We start from the raw sequence: 14,648 nt of genomic DNA, 5'->3' as shown, positions 1-14,648 counted from the left end.
GGGGGGGGGTACCCGCTTTTTTTTGGGCATTCTGCTTCCTCTCGGATTGTTTGTTGGCATGGTTGTGTGTGGTACCATGCTGATGAAGGAGCATGTAAGGGGAAGTGTTGGGCTCGTTTCTCCACAGATCATCATGTCTGCTTCCACAGAAGTGAGTGACGAGACCAACCGTCCCAAGCGGGGGCGCGACGACACGGTGGACGATGATGGCCGTGCGCCGAAGAAGGCCAAGACGACCGGGGCGGGACAGGGGCAGATCGTTCGGGTCGTGGGCGACTGGCTTCCGGACGGCGAGCTGGAGCTCACGCTCGATGAGGAGGATGGCGAGCGGGCATTTGCTGTGATCAGGGAGCTGCTGTCCCGCCACTACCTGGCCGGACGGACTGTTGAGGGCCCAGTCGCGCTGAACGACCACCTCGTCTCGCCGTTTATTGCGTTTGTGACGGACCTGCCGGCGTGCCTCGAGCCGCTCGCTGCAGCTGCCCAGGCGTGGGTTGCGGCTGCCAGCGGCGAGGCGATCCTGCGGCGGCTTGTGCGCGGGCGGGAGGCAGAACCGGCCCCGATGACCATGGAGTGGCTCCTTCGCGGCATCTTCCTCCCCCGCAAGGGCTCCGCGACCATGGACGGGATGGCTGCCGAGCTCCGGGCGTGGCCGGCCGAGCAGCGGGACGAGCTCTTTGCCCGCCTCCTGGACCGGGACCCCGTCTGTGCGCGGCTGACGCACGCCTTTGTGGACCCCACCGTCAACTTTCCTGTCGTCGCCGCCGAGACGCTCAACTCGCGCGTGGTGTCGTGCGGGTCGGGCAAGGCCACGGTCTACGTGTGCGTCGGCGATCTGGTGACCGGGGTCGGCGAGGCGGTGACGGACATTCACACGGCCGAGACTCTGGAGAACACCATCCGCGAAAAGTACGACGACCTCGCCCCGCTGCTGTGGCAGAAGAAGAAGAGGTCGAAGGACCTGCCGTCTGTTCTGACCGAGTGGCTGACCAACCCGCACCTGCGGCGCCACTACCCCGGCGGGTTTACGTTTGGACCAGTCCCCGTCGGACGTCTTCCGCCTCGTCCCGCCGCTCAACGACGTCGCCGCAGAGCGCCTCCCCATTGCTGCTCCCCTCTTTGCCGCCGCCGTCGCAGCCAAGGTTGCCAACCTGGCCGACGCCTTTGCGGGCGCGCCGACCGTGCTCGTGGCTGGGCCGGACGAGGCCGACGCCCTCTGCGCCTCCCTCGTCGTCTACTTTTCCGCCGTCTTTGGCCCGTGCTTTGTCGGAGCTGGCGTGGATGCACCGGGAGCGTCGTCGCTCGTCCACGTCTTCCCCCCGCCCTCGCCGCTGCCTCGCCGCAGGCACGGATCAAGGCGCTCACCGGAGCGCCGTCGCACGTGTGGCGCATCGTCGTCCTCGCCCCCGCCGCGATGTTCACGGTGGCGTCGATGATCCCGCCCCACCTCCACACGTCGGCCGACCTCCTCGTCCTCACCGCCGCCGACGAGTGGGAGACCAACCACGCCGACGAGGCCCGCATCTCCGGGCTCGACAGCGGGGCCCGGGCTATCCTCGACGTCCTGGCCGGCGGGAGCGAGTGGGTCGGCCCCGGCCGTGTCCCCTCGGCCAAGCTCAAGCTGGGCATCACGGGCAAGGGTGCGCGTTCGCGGACCGTCGACGTCTTCTGCCACTACACCGGAGCCACACCCGCGTCGCCCGCCGCCCTCGCCCTCGACCTCCCGGACCTCCACGACGCGCGCGCCACCTTTTGCCATGTCACCGGCATCTCGGACGGCATCTTCGGCGCCTCCTCGTAGCACCGCTCGTCGTCCTTCTCTTCATCATCAAACTCTCATCAAAGCTTCAGACGTTGGTACGTCCTCGTAGCTTTCGCTCCCCTCCTCGCCACCCCATCCGCGTCAGACTACCAGGAGCCTCGCAACCCAGCACACCAACACGGCCACTCCTGCTCCCACTCCCGCCCACAGCCACAACGACATGCGCGCAGAGATGTACGACCACCACGCCACCACCACCCTCCTCACCCGCACCCACGACACACCGCGCTTCACAAACGACGCTGTGAGCAGCAGAGCGTGGGCTTGGAGGAAGAAAGCACCGAGCTCTCCGGCGACCAACCGTGCTCGTAGTCCATCAGCTCCTGAACCACTTCGCGCAACTCGTCCGCATCCAAGTCCAACTCCACCAGCTTGGTCAGCACCACACGCACAACCTCGCCGTGCCCTTCGACACCCGCAGCCGCAACCGCGGCCCTCAGTCGCCGCCCCTCACACTCCCGCCTCCACCCAACTTGGGACGCCTGAGCGAATTCACTTTGGCGGTGGATGGGGCGGTATGTCGGTCGAGCTGGCCGTCACCAGACCGGGGGCCGTCCCGAGCGCCTCGGAAGGACGAGAGTAAGGGGAGGATGGAGGCCGTGTTCTCACACCATGCTTGCCCGACTTCAGACTGAGCGCGCCGAGGCCGAGACCGCCCTGGGCATTGCGGCGCCGCTGCCCGTGGGAACGAGTCCGAGCCCAAACTCCGAAGCAGCTCGGGCGCTGGGCCTGTGGCTGGCTGCCGACGAGATCGTGTGGGCGTCGCTCCCGTCGTTCACCGGCTTCTGGTCGCCCACCCCCGACTGCTACGAGCCCATGTGCACGACCGATGAGCTGGGTGCTGTGGCGGGAGACGACGCGGCGTTCCGCGCCCACTTTCCGATCGCCGCGGGCGTGGTGGCGGCGCGCGCCGGCGTGTGGGGCGAGCGCGTCCTCGGCTGGGGGCTCGCGTCCGAAGTGCGAGCCGACGCAATATTCGGCGAGGAAGACGGGGCCGCTTACGCACGGACGGACGATGGGGACGTCATCGTGTTTGCGACGAGAGAGTAAAGGCGACAGAGCTTTTTGGGTCGGCTAGTGGACCGGTGTTCCAAGAGACAGAACCAAAGACCGCGGCCCGCTGTCAGACACCGGCAAGGCCCTCAATACTGACAAGCAGGACTGCTGCGGGTCTCCACCAACTGTACGCCGGCCTCGACCAACTCTCCGACACACTCGGATGCAGTGAATGCAGGGCGCGTGTTGTTGATCAGATCAGTTTGAGGCGGACGATGACGAGGCGGCGCCGTCAGCCGATTCGTCCGACGCAGCGCTCGCGCGGCGTGCGCGGCGGACGTCGTAAAAGGCAAACGCGACCTCCCCAGTCCCGAAAACAAGCTCCGAGTGAGTGATGGCGAAGGCCAGCGTGGCCGCGGCCACAAGCGGGTTGGTCACACCTTCAAAGAATACGATGGCGGTGGCGCCGGTCGTCGAGTAGAACGCAGGTCCAACTGAGATGGAGCAGTCAACGCTGAGCACCGCGCACGACTCGACGCTGTGCGCACGGCTAAACGCGGGGCGGAGAGCAGGGCTGCAGCCAACAAAGGCAACAACAAACTTGAGCCCGTCCCCACGTGCGGCCATGGGAAAGGCAGGACAGTTGAAGGCGACGGGGGGACCAATGACCGGCCCAGGCACAACATCGAGGTAGTACGAGCGGTGCGCAAGTTCGACAATGGCGATGCGAGACTGATTGTCGTCGGGAAACAGCGCCTTCCAGTGCCCGGCCTTGAGCCACTGCTGCGGCACAAAAATGAGCAAGGCGAGTAGGTCGTTGGTCAGTGCCGTCGTGTCGGTGAAGAACATCTTCGAGTCGGATGACGCAAAGGGCGTGAGAGCGACCACGACGCGGATACCCTTGCACAGCAGCTCGAGCACAATGCTCTTCAGCTGTGCGCCGATGACGAGCTCATAGCCATGCACACGCGTGTTGCGCAGGTCCACTTCGACCAGCGCCGGGAACAGCGTCACGCCGCCATTTGACCCGAGCGCCCCCTTCGCAAACGCACACACATCGGCATCGCCGATCACACATCCCGCAAACGACACGCCGAGTACGTCGTTGAGGACTTCGTCGGGTGTGTTGCTGAGCTCGTCCAGCAGCGAAGCAATGGTCGGCCGCCCAAAAGCAGCACCAGCAGCGGCCGGCACGACCCTGTGGCTAACCTTGACCACACCGTGGGCGATCGAAAACAGCGCCTGGTCCGGCTCCGGCAGCGACCGGGAGGCCGGCCGCGCCACCAGCCCGTCGAGAAAGTCACGCACCCGCAACTCGACCTTGGGCACCAGAACGGGCGTGCTTGCAAACACAGTCCTCCAAACATAGTCCCACGTTTCCGGGTCGGTCCGCTCCGCCTCCGCCGCGCTCAGCGTCGACTCGGAAAACTGTTCGGACACCGTTGCAACCCAGTCCGACGCGTTGTCTTCCGGGTGGTTCGCTTGTACCCACTCGTTCCACGCATCCGCCAACTCGCTTCGCATTGACGACATTGAGACGTGTCTGACAAAGACTGTGTGGGCGGATGAAAGTGGCGGAGTCGGACAAGCACGGCTTCGGGTTTCCGGCTGGAGCTGTTGGAGTCCGAACAAGCCCAAAATTGACTCAAACAGTGCCTGGGCATTCGACCTGCTCACAGTGCTCAGACTTCTCAGACCTCAGTGCTCACACGTCACTCGTTGGAATGGCGGCTACCGGTGTTTTCGGCTGGGAACATTGCGATGATCATGGCGACAGTGGGTTCCCTGTCACCTGGGGGGAGAAAGATGTGTATGCTGTTGACTTGAGCGTCCTCGACCCCACGTCCAGCAATGTGTTTCGGCAAAAAGTTGCCATGTACTATGATATTGGGGAGTTGGCCCAGGGCACAATGAAGAAGGACGATATCGAAGTCAGCAAAGTGCTGTTCTTCTCGGGATCGAAACCGTGTTCGTGTTCCCCCACATGCGAAACCAACTACTGCTTGCGCGTTGTGGATGGTGTTTGCCACCTGTTCTTGCCGAACGTCGTCCACGGCCCCGAGGCAAAGCGGTTCAGGTCGTCCTTCCAAAGTCTGAGAACTTGCACTGGTTGGAAGGGGGTTCCCGAGCTCAAGGGCAAGTCGCACAAGGCGCGCAGGGCAAAGTGGAAATCGAAGCGTCCGCATGCGGAGATGCAACTGCTCGTCATTCTCGCCGAGGCAGTGTTGGAGCCGACGGTGCTGGCCATGTGGATTTCGAAGACGCCGTGCTGCTCTTGTGACGACATGTTGAAGCTTTTTGCCATAGAGAAGAACCTGCCTGTATTTGTGTTTTCTCCGTCCCTGTACGACGCCCAGACACCCACCCGCTCGCGTGAAGGGTGGCAGGCGGGGCAGTGGTTCAAGACGGTTCTGCCATGACAAAGTACCGCACGCACGAGCTTCCCCTTCCTCTCCACCCCACCGCCCTTCCTCCTCGACATGTCATCAAACGCGGCCAGGTCGATCTTGGACGGGATGAGCGAGAAAGCGGCGTACCACGCCTTCGTCGCCTCCACAGCGGCGTCGCTTGCGCTGATTGACGGCAAGTGAGCATTGTCATCGACAATTCGGGCCAGCCGCCCAGCGTGTTTCTCGTACGTGTGCGCGAGCTTGTGGACGACGCCGCCGAGATGGGAAGGGTCGAGACGAGCGTCGTGGATCGCTTCGAGGCGGCGGATGGCCAGGCGGTCACCTCGGAGGAGTTTTGCCGTAACCAGCATCAGTCAGCAATGCGCCATGCCGGTTGTGGTAGCCGCAGAGCTTGGCGCGGAGGCGGTTGGCGCCGTTGGCCAATGCCGACGAAACAGGGAAATCACAGGAAATCACGCGTTCTCGACGCCGCAGTCGATGCAGATGCAGAGGCAGGGGCGAGGGCGGTTTCGATGGCGTCAACCTGCTCAATGTACCCCGCGGGCGAGTGTGTGGATGTCAGCAGCGTTACCCTGCTGAACAAAGTGGGCCTCGAACAGGACATGCAGAAATGCAAACGGCTCGGTAGGCTCCAGGCCGATGTAGAGTGCTGGATCATGACCGTCGGCTTCGCGTCCCTCACGCTTTCTCTGCTTCCTCTCCCGGGCCGAGTACGAAGAACGACCACTGCAAACCGCAGCGGCTTGGGCACTCGTCTCCGCACCGCATCCACACCCTGTGCGTTTTGACCATGTCCGCCCTCACGCTCACCGACGTTCCGGGGGAGGTCCTGCAGACGATGGTCCGCCGCGGTTACCTCCCACCTTCGTCGATCCTCGCCCTCGCGCTCACCACCCGCTCTCTCCGCTGGCTGGTCGCCGACAACACAAACACCGGCGGGTCTAACGACCCCCTCTACGCCCTCGCCGCTCGTTCGCTCACCGCATGCACCCCCACAGTCATCCCCACGCTTCCGCCGGACGTCGTCGACGCCGCTGCCCTCGTCGCGTTTAAGAACAGGTGGATTGTCGCCGCACGCCGGACGATCCCTCGCGCGATCTCGCTCCTCACGTCCTCGTGCGGACACGACGCTTTGGGCGCCATCCGCCAACACGCTCCGGACGCCTTTGCTGCCCTCGCCGAGCTTTACGTGCCCGACTTTGCTGCGGGTACGCTCACGGACGGCTGCACGGACGACTACGTCGCCATCCTCGCCGACATCGCCGATCGCCCCGGCCGAGCTCATCTCTCTGGTGACCATCGAGCTTGCCGAAGGCGTTGGAGGGCGGCTCGCCGAGCTGCGCACCATCGAAGGAGGTGAGCCACCCATCATCGAGTTTGCCGACGACGCCAACCTGGCCGCCCCGATCCGCGATCTCGTCCGCCGCCTTCACGCCACACGCACGATTGAGCTGCGGATCGTCCCTGCCGGGCTGGTGCGGCGCGGACGGCGCAAGGCGGACGACGAGTCCGAGGACTGGCATCCTTCCGCGCCCGACAACCCTGCCGACAACACTGCTGACACGCCCACCGACCAGCTCGCCCACCTCTCCGACCCGTCGGCACTTTCCTCCATCTCGCTCGACTTTCTTCCGGACATCATCACGTCGGCTCCACTCGACACCGTCCTTGCCGTCCTTGACCTCGGCCTTGACGACCACCTTGCAAACAACGCTGAGGCGTGCGAGCTTGCGTTGTGGTCGGCCCTCGCTATCCTCGACCCCGACTCTCTCCTCGACGCCGCCGTCTTTGCTGCTGTGGCCGAGCGTCTCACCCCGCTCACGCCAGCCTGGTCGACCGCGTTTGTCACCGCCGACCCGCCGTTCCCGTCCTCGCTCCTCCGCTCGGTCGACCTCGCCGACCCGGCCGTCGCTGACGCCGTCTTCGCAACCATCATGGACGACGATCGCTCGCACGTTGCGACCGGCTTTGGCAGAGGTCAGCGTACCGGCTTTGGCGGAGGCCAGCGTACCGGCTTTGGCGGCTTTGGCGGAGGCCAGCGTACCGGCTTTGGCGGAGGCCAGCTTACGCTCATGCGCATCATCCCGCACGTCTCGCTGCGCGCCGCACAGGCTGCCTTTGATGGCCTCATCGTGCGCTCACGCGCAACCTTGCCCAGAACCGCGTGGCTGGTCAGCCTCCTCCTCGAACTCCGCCGCGACATTGTTGTCGCCACGGAGCATGTCCCGGCAGCTGTCCAGGCGGCCACTTCCTTTGGCCAAGCCGCCGCGTTGCAGCGCCTGCTGGCCCGCACCGACGGGGTCACCCCCGACATGGTGGTCACCGTGCTCCTGGACGCCATCACTGCCGACTCGGTGGCACTCATCGACGCAGTGCTTGCGAGTGGCGTCGACGTCGCAGCTGCGGTGGCGTCGACCGCGGGCAGCGAGCGCGCGATGCTGCGGATGGGCATGGCGATGGTCCGGTCGCTGAACAACGGCCAGCCCCGTACGTCGTTTGCCGTCGCTCCGCACCTCGTCGGCCTCCCTGGCTTCCTCGACGTCTACCGCCCCGTGTACGTCTCGTTCCTCCAAGCTGCGGTCAGCGCTGGCGGCGCAAACGTCGGCCTCGCTCTTACCACCGCCTCGGCCGCAGGCTTTTCTCCCGCCGAGCTCGCCAAAATCCTCTCCCCGCCCCTGCCAGAGCATGTCGTTCCCGAGCGCCTGTCAGCGTGGCAGATGAACAGGGTTGTCGCTGCTGTCGAGGCAGGACCTGCGGCGTGTGCTGACGAGCTGGTGTTGGCGGCACAGCGTTCCATGTGGACGACTGCAGTGGCTCTGCGCGATGCTGCCGCCACACTCTCGGTCGAGCAGGTGGTTGACATCGCGTTTGCTGCCGTCTTCTCCCTCATCACCGGGTACTGCGTCGCCGACATTAGCCTCAACGAAGCCGTGGCTCTTGTCTCGCTCTTGCGTGGGCGAGAAGCCGAGGTCATTGCCACCTGCTCTGCGCTCGCGGTTGCCGCGGCGGCCGACTCGGAAGGGGAAGAGCACGACGGCAGCCGGTGTCGCGACCCGTGGGCCCGACTCGACAAGCAGCGGCAAGGCGGGCTGGCGTCGCTGTTTTTCAAGGTCATTGCGTCGAACGTGGATGTTGTCGTACGCCGTGGCCACGTCGACAAACCCGTCCCCGTCAAAGTCTGCGCACGTCACAGAGTAATCGCCGGTCGCAGCAGGCACTGTGCTGAGCGACTGGACTGCCCCGGTCTTCGCTCTCTCTCTCTCCCCCCCCCCCCCAGATGGGGTGGGGGCTCACTCTCTTCGAGTATCCGTTTTACGAAACAGATCATCTGCTAGCTTGCTTACTTCTTGAGCTTCTTCAGCTGGCGGGCACGGAAGACATCCGAGTGGGTGGCCGACTCGACAGCCGGAGCACCGACGGTACCGGCCGCGCGCTTGCGCTTCTTGGCAGCTGCGACGACGGCTGCGGCGCCGGCCGAGGCGCCCGAGGCTGACCGGCCCGGGATCACAGCCGCGTTGGGCCCGGCCTTGGGCACGGCGTCAAGGCCGGTGAGCGTCTTGACGAGGAACGGGACGTTGACGAGCGGCGCAGTAAAGTTGGTCGGCAGCGGGAGGAGGAGGGTGAGCTCCTGGAGCCAGACCGGCATCTTGGAGGTGTCGGCGCCGGCCGGCGAGAACGGAGCCATGGTCCCGGTCAGCGGCTTGGGCTTGGATCGCTCAAGCGCAAGCTCCGGGTTGGCGGTCCGTCCGGCCCGTGACCTCGTCCGTGAGCGCGACGCGGCAGCCTTGGACGCGGCGGCCTTGGCGGCCTCGTTGGCGGCGACGACGCTCGTCTGCGCCGCCGAGAGCGGGTAGAGGTCCATGAACCGGAACCGCGCGGCCTGCTCGAGGAGCGAGTCCGGCTCGTGGACGTCAAGTTCGGCGTCGGTGACCGTGTCTGCTGCGGCGGCTGCGGCTGCGGCGCGGCGGGCGAGGAGTGCGTTGACGGCGCCCACGTCGCCGCGCATCGACTCAAACTGGACATACGCGCCCCAGACCTGCTTCGCCTTGGCGGACGGAATCGCCGCCAGCGACCGCTCGAAAACCGAGCGTGCCGCAGACTCGTCATTGAGATGCGTGAGGTGGTCGAGGTACGCGAGCACGTACTCGGGTTCGGTCCCGTACTTTTCCATGCCGGCCTCAAAGATGCGGACAGCAATGCCGAGGTCCTTGGTAAAGTGGAACTCAGAAAGCGCGGCGGCAATGTAGACGTGGTAGGTGCAGGACGGCGAAGCGCGGGCGCGCTTGAAAATCTGCCGCGCTGCACGCTCCGAGAGGCAGCGCCAGGCAAAGCGCATGTACTGGATGTACGCCAGCGGCGCGTCGGTAGCCTTCAGCAGCGCCTCGTAGCAGTCGCGCGCCGCGGCGTGGGCCGCCTCGGTTCCGAGCGACTGGCAATGCGCCGCGTACGCGTACGCCAGCAGCTGGTTGCCCGGCTGCGCCAGCGTGCCGCGCTGAAGAAAGGCCGTGGCGAGGCCCTCGTCGCCGGCGTTGCGAAAGTAGACATGCGCCTCGAACCAGAGCTCCGAGTAGTAGTAGAGGTCGAGAAGCGCCTGGTTATAGGCAAACGCCACCCGGCGCTGGAGCATGGCTTCGTCGAGCGAGAGCGGGTTCTCGCACTCGAACGCCACCCACCGCCGGTACGCCGCCACCAGGTTGATGGCCTTGGGCGAGGTCGACGGCGGCAGCGGGAGGCCTGACGTGGCAATGCCCGACATGGCGTTGCGCATGCCGGCGAGCGCAGACCGCGCCGCCATGTACGACCGCGCATGCTGGTTGAGAATCGCCGCCGCCAGCTGCACGTTGAGCGCATTCTCAAAAGTCGAGTAGCCCTGCCACAGTGCCTCGATGCCGAGCGAGGGCGAGACAATGGCCCGGTGGTATGCCTTGCGCACAGCCTCGTTCCGCCGGGCAACCTGCCCTGCGTCCATCGCCGGCGTCGCCTTGAGAAAGGCAATGTACTTGGTCCAGATGGCCGACGCCGCAATGTGGAAGCCCATGTGCTCCACTGCAAACTCGTACGCCTCCACAACCTTTTCCCGCGCCGTCGCCGCCGCCGCCGCCGCCGCCGCCTTGCTGCTCTCCTCGTTCGCGGCGCCCTCGCCGTCGCCCCCGGCCACCGCCGCCGCCGCCGCCGCCGGCACAGACGCCTCCACGTACTCGAGGTACGAGAGCCAGAGGTCCATGTGCAGGACGTTCGGCAGAGCGCGCTCGTAGATAGCCTCGGCCCGCAGCGGTTCGCCGCCACGAACCTCATGTTTGGCGTACAGCATCCATTGCAGGCCAGCGGTGGGGAAGACCTTGAGGAACGCCTCGTAGTGCTCGCGGGCGTCGTCAACAGAAAGGTGCTGGATGGCGGCTAGCAGCTTGGTCCACGCCTCGGTGTCGTACTGGTTCGCTGCAATAAGCGACAGGGCGTCCGCCAGCGACGTCCCTCCGTTGGCCATACCCCCTTCCCTACCTCCACCTCCTCGTCCCCCACCCACCATGCTCTTTGTCTCCTGCCCTGCCGACGCCACTGCGCTCATGCTCGACATAACCTTGGTCACCCTTGCCCTAGCTTTTCTCTCTCTCTCTCTCTTATTCAGCTTGGTGCGACGAGTGTACCCTTCCTTCTCCACCCCCCCCCTTCCCCCCTTCCTCCTTTCCCTGTTCCCCCTCATCGTTCAGAGGGGGAAAAAAAATCGCCTCTAGTTCTTGCTGGTGTTGGCCTCTCCGGGATGGCCGGCCGCCCCCCTCTCCCTTCCCTCCTCCCTCCCCTCCCTCCCCCGCTCCTCCAGGGCCTCTGATCTCTGGCTTGCATACCATCGCTCGAGTCCAGGCTTTATATTTGCTTCAATCGTCTCTGTTTGATCACTGTCAGAGGGTGATGGGCTCATGATGGAGACTGGCTACGTCCTTGATCCCGATCTCGAACCTGATCATGATCGCGATCGTGATCACCCACCTGCCCTCGCCCCCACCAATCGCAACCTCACCTCACACCGAGTATTACCCACCCGTGTTTACTATGTACGGGTACGGTGGCTACGGGTATGGAGCGGGACGCATGGCGGGTGGCGGCAGGAGCTCGGGTCGGCAAGGACCTGCGGGAGGACTCGTGGGAGGGCACGTGGGTGTGGGCGGGCGGGGGGCGACAACTCTCGGCGGGTACTACGACTCGGCGAGCTCGTACACGGGCAAGAGTGGGGCATCGGGCGCATCGGCGTCGGCAGTGTATGCGCGGTTCGGCGAGACGTCGCGGCAAACGGCAAACTTTGACCCGCGGCCCAAAACATACCGGACCAAGGCGCCCGAGGCGCGGGCCAAGTGGCTGCCGTCGTCGGACGTGGGTGGGCCGGCGGCGCCGACGCCGCGGGTCACCGTGGCCAAAGACATCACATCGCGATTCGAGGCGCACGGCCTCACCGTGTATCGCATCGCTATGGATGGCAACTGCCTCTTTCGCTCGTTTGGCTTCCAGCTTCCGGGCTGGGGTCAGGGCAAGCACGCCGAGCTGAGGGCCATCGCCTGCGACCACATGCGGAAGCACTCGGAGCTCTTTGCGCCGTTTTGTGAGGCCGAGGTTGACTCGTCGTTTGAAGAGTACCTCGACCAGATGAGCAAGCTCAAAACGTGGGGCGGCGAGCCTGAGCTCTCTGCGCTTGCGCACCACTTTCGGGTGACGGTCGTTGTGTATGATGCGTACACCACCACCTCGCTGCAGGTCTACAACGAGGGCCACCAGCCGGTCATTCTGCTGTGCAAGTCGAATGGCCACTACAATGCAGTCATCGACAACGATGTCCTCTCGCCGACCTCGCAAGTCTTTACTCCTGGCCACCGCAACCTTGCTGCTATCATGGATGCTGTATTTCCCGAGAGCCAGCCCACGCCTGTCGGCGCGGTGAGCGCCGGTCAGCCTGCCTTTGCCGGTCCGCTTCCGACGCTCCCGGCCACACCCATCGATCCGGCGGCGCCGCCGCTCGAGGACATGTTTGTGGCGGTCGACGATCCTGAAGCCGTGCCGTCGGAGCCTCTCGCCGAGGAGTCGCTCGAGGACAAGATGGCGCTCCGCATTGCCGAGTGGACTGCCACCCTCACCGCCCTTGAGGACCAAGACGTCATGGCTGCACGAGACACGCGGTCTGCGGCGCCGCCGCCACTCGCGCCTGCTGCCGGTCTCCGCAAGCCCGGCGGCAAGCGCAAGCTCTCCATCGTCATCCCGACCAAGCCGTAGCTCTGTTGCAGCCGGGCCTCGCCTTTTACTCGCTGTCGGCCTCGCTCGCGAGCGCGGCCTTGGCTGCCGCGTCGGCGGCTGTGCTGGCCTTGCGGCCGTGGACAAACTGGTCGAGCCGCTGCAGGCCGTACGCGGTGTAGCCGTAGGCAATGTCCGACGTCCGCGCCTGGATAAACGACCACAGCGCCCACATGAGGTGCGAGGAGAGGATGCCGAGATCGACCTGCGCCATGAGAGCAGCGACGGCGGCATCGTTGCTGCTCTCGCCGGCAGCGTCAAGGTAGCACGCCACCATGGCGGCGCGGGTCTCGGGCGATGGAAACTCGTCGGCCCGGACGACAAAGCCCGGGTGGTTCTCGCATTCGTACGAGTGCATCATCTCGCACGCCATGTTGCCAAGGTCGACACCGACCATCGAGTACCCAGCGTACTCGACGTCGATGAGGACAACCTCGTCGTCGGCGGTTGCCATGATGTTGCCGCCGTGCAGGTCGTTGTGGCAGAGGCCCATGCGAACGCCGTCCATGGCCCGCCACTTGGCCTCGAGCCACTCGACGTGGTCGCGCAGCGCTCGCAGCTCGATCGAAACAGGCATGTCTGGCAGCGTCAGCAGCAGCCGCCGCTGCTCGTTGACCTTGCGCCCCTCCTGCGCTGCCTCCTCCAGCTGCCCGAGCCAGCTGCCGAGTTGGTGGAAGAGCATCGAGTTCTCGACGCCTGCAAGTGACGATGAGCTGAGCCCGCTGGGAATGACCAGCTTGTGCATCGCCGCCACCTTGGCGAGGATCTCGCGGAGAAGGCTCGCCGACTCGGGCCGGCCGAGCGTCCGCGACTCCACGGGCGTGCCGGCGACAAAGGCTTCGATCCGCCCGCCGGCCCACTCGCTTAACAGCGCCGGGCCAAGGCCGGCGTCTGAGAGCGCACCAAAGACGGCACCCTCGTCGGCGCGGACGACCGTGGCGTCGGCGCCAGCGCCGTACACTCGCATCAGGCCGACGACAGAGCCGTCCGAGGCCTCGAGGAGGACAAAGAGAAAGTTCGACATGCCGCCCGACAGCCTCCGCGCCCGCAGCTTGGAGGCATCATCAGCGCTATCGACATCCGTCACCGCCTCAGCCACAGCACCAGCGATCTCTGGCACCGACAGCAGATACTGACCACGCTCGTCGGTCACAGCCGCTTCACCACGCCACGCGCTCAACCGGACTCTACGGACAGCCCAGGCTGCCGCCGCCATAGACCCGCCCACTACCGCCATCGCGCCCACCACTGCGCCCGCTCTCTGCCACAATGTCATTTCCTGTTGAGAGTTGATAAGAGATGAGTCTAGCCGTCGTCGTCTCTGTACCGCCACGAGTATGTGTGAGCTGCTTTTGGCTGGCTTCCACCTCGTCATCGCCCTTGATCAAACACCGCTTGATCAAGCGGTGCTTGATCAAGGCTGCCGATCAAACGCCTGCGTCTTCGCCCCCCTCCCCCCTCGCCCCCCTCTCCTCTCCCCCACACTCCACTTGCCATGCCACGGCTAACCACTGCAACACCAGGGCGTATTCCAAGTCGACCGCGGTCGTCAGGCCGTCGGAGCACGAGCCGGAGGGGAACAGGCGGCGGGAGGGCACGGGCTGGGGCGGCGGCAACTGCGAGTCCGTCGGCTCGGAGGCTTGGCGGAGCCATTCGGGGTGAAGAGACAGCCGGAGGGAGGCGGCTGGAGCTGGAAGAGCTGGTCGATGATAATGATGATGAAGGTGCGCTGGTCATGGAGCCCAAGGACGAGCTGGAGTTGGCCCCGTCGCGCGGTCCGCGCCACGGCCTGTCGGGACAGCGGCTTGCCGTGTACGCAGCCTTTGTCGCCCTCTGTGGCTCGCTCGACAAAGACGCCGCGCTCGCTCTCACTGCCGACGCGCTCAAGGACTCGCAGGAGGCTCGCCTGCTTGAGGACTACGGAGGCGTCTTTATCTGATCGCTGTGTGAGCTCTAAACAAACAGATACACAACGAGGGCGGCTGCGCCGACAGCGGCCGCGCCGATCACCACGCCCAGGCCACCGGCGAGCGCGGGCGTGAGCTGCGGCCGTCGCATCCGACAGCAGCATGTTCCCCGAGGGGCTCCCATCTGATTTGGATGGTGAGCTTTGTGCTGCGAGCGCCGCTTCGGCCGCGCCGACG

General features: G+C 65.3%; 8 protein-coding genes across 8 annotated transcripts; 5 read left to right on the top strand and 3 right to left on the bottom strand.

Annotated features, from left to right (window-relative positions):
* Positions 1-1,801, top strand: AMSG_00093 (uncharacterized protein; the record flags this gene model as incomplete). Its single annotated transcript, XM_013907503.1, has 3 exons — positions 1-970; positions 1,041-1,310; positions 1,346-1,801. Exons 1-3 carry the CDS (start codon positions 59-61, stop codon positions 1,799-1,801), a joined length of 1,638 nt encoding a protein of 545 aa, XP_013762957.1. The 5' UTR covers positions 1-58.
* A 255-nt stretch (positions 1,802-2,056) lies between these two features.
* AMSG_00092 (uncharacterized protein) lies at positions 2,057-2,881 on the top strand. The gene has a single exon (XM_013907502.1). The coding sequence runs from the start codon at positions 2,330-2,332 to the stop codon at positions 2,870-2,872; it is 543 nt and encodes a 180-aa protein (XP_013762956.1). The 5' UTR covers positions 2,057-2,329; the 3' UTR covers positions 2,873-2,881.
* A 115-nt stretch (positions 2,882-2,996) lies between these two features.
* On the bottom strand, positions 2,997-4,352 carry AMSG_00091 (uncharacterized protein; the record flags this gene model as incomplete). Its single annotated transcript, XM_013907501.1, has 1 exon — positions 2,997-4,352. A coding segment is annotated over one exon (1,276 nt), but the record flags the coding sequence as incomplete, so codon positions are not given.
* Positions 4,353-6,019: 1,667 nt separating this feature from the next.
* AMSG_00089 (uncharacterized protein) lies at positions 6,020-8,427 on the top strand (the record flags this gene model as incomplete). The annotated part of the gene is made up of 3 exons (XM_013907500.1): positions 6,020-6,469; positions 6,510-8,366; positions 8,407-8,427. The coding sequence occupies 3 exons, from the start codon at positions 6,020-6,022 to the stop codon at positions 8,425-8,427; spliced, it is 2,328 nt and encodes a 775-aa protein (XP_013762954.1).
* Positions 8,428-8,525: 98 nt separating this feature from the next.
* AMSG_00088 (cleavage stimulation factor 77 kDa subunit) lies at positions 8,526-10,856 on the bottom strand. The gene has a single exon (XM_013907499.1). The coding sequence runs from the start codon at positions 10,802-10,804 to the stop codon at positions 8,570-8,572; it is 2,235 nt and encodes a 744-aa protein (XP_013762953.1). The 5' UTR covers positions 10,805-10,856; the 3' UTR covers positions 8,526-8,569.
* Positions 10,857-11,302: 446 nt separating this feature from the next.
* Positions 11,303-12,491, top strand: AMSG_00087 (uncharacterized protein; the record flags this gene model as incomplete). The annotated part of the gene is made up of 2 exons (XM_013907498.1): positions 11,303-11,379; positions 11,436-12,491. The coding sequence occupies 2 exons, from the start codon at positions 11,303-11,305 to the stop codon at positions 12,484-12,486; spliced, it is 1,128 nt and encodes a 375-aa protein (XP_013762952.1). The 3' UTR covers positions 12,487-12,491.
* Positions 12,492-12,511: 20 nt separating this feature from the next.
* AMSG_00086 (choline/ethanolamine kinase) lies at positions 12,512-13,720 on the bottom strand (the record flags this gene model as incomplete). Its single annotated transcript, XM_013907497.1, has 1 exon — positions 12,512-13,720. One exon carries the CDS (start codon positions 13,718-13,720, stop codon positions 12,512-12,514), a length of 1,209 nt encoding a protein of 402 aa, XP_013762951.1.
* Positions 13,721-14,001: 281 nt separating this feature from the next.
* On the top strand, positions 14,002-14,477 carry AMSG_00085 (uncharacterized protein). The gene has a single exon (XM_013907496.1). The coding sequence runs from the start codon at positions 14,240-14,242 to the stop codon at positions 14,441-14,443; it is 204 nt and encodes a 67-aa protein (XP_013762950.1). The 5' UTR covers positions 14,002-14,239; the 3' UTR covers positions 14,444-14,477.
* The last annotated feature ends 171 nt before the right edge of the window (positions 14,478-14,648 follow it).

This window comes from Thecamonas trahens, assembly GCF_000142905.1.
Source record: "Thecamonas trahens ATCC 50062 unplaced genomic scaffold supercont1.1, whole genome shotgun sequence".
NCBI lineage: Eukaryota > Apusomonadida > Apusomonadidae > Thecamonas > Thecamonas trahens.
Note: the sequence above shows the minus strand (reverse complement) of the source record. Positions and strands in the feature narration are given on the sequence as shown.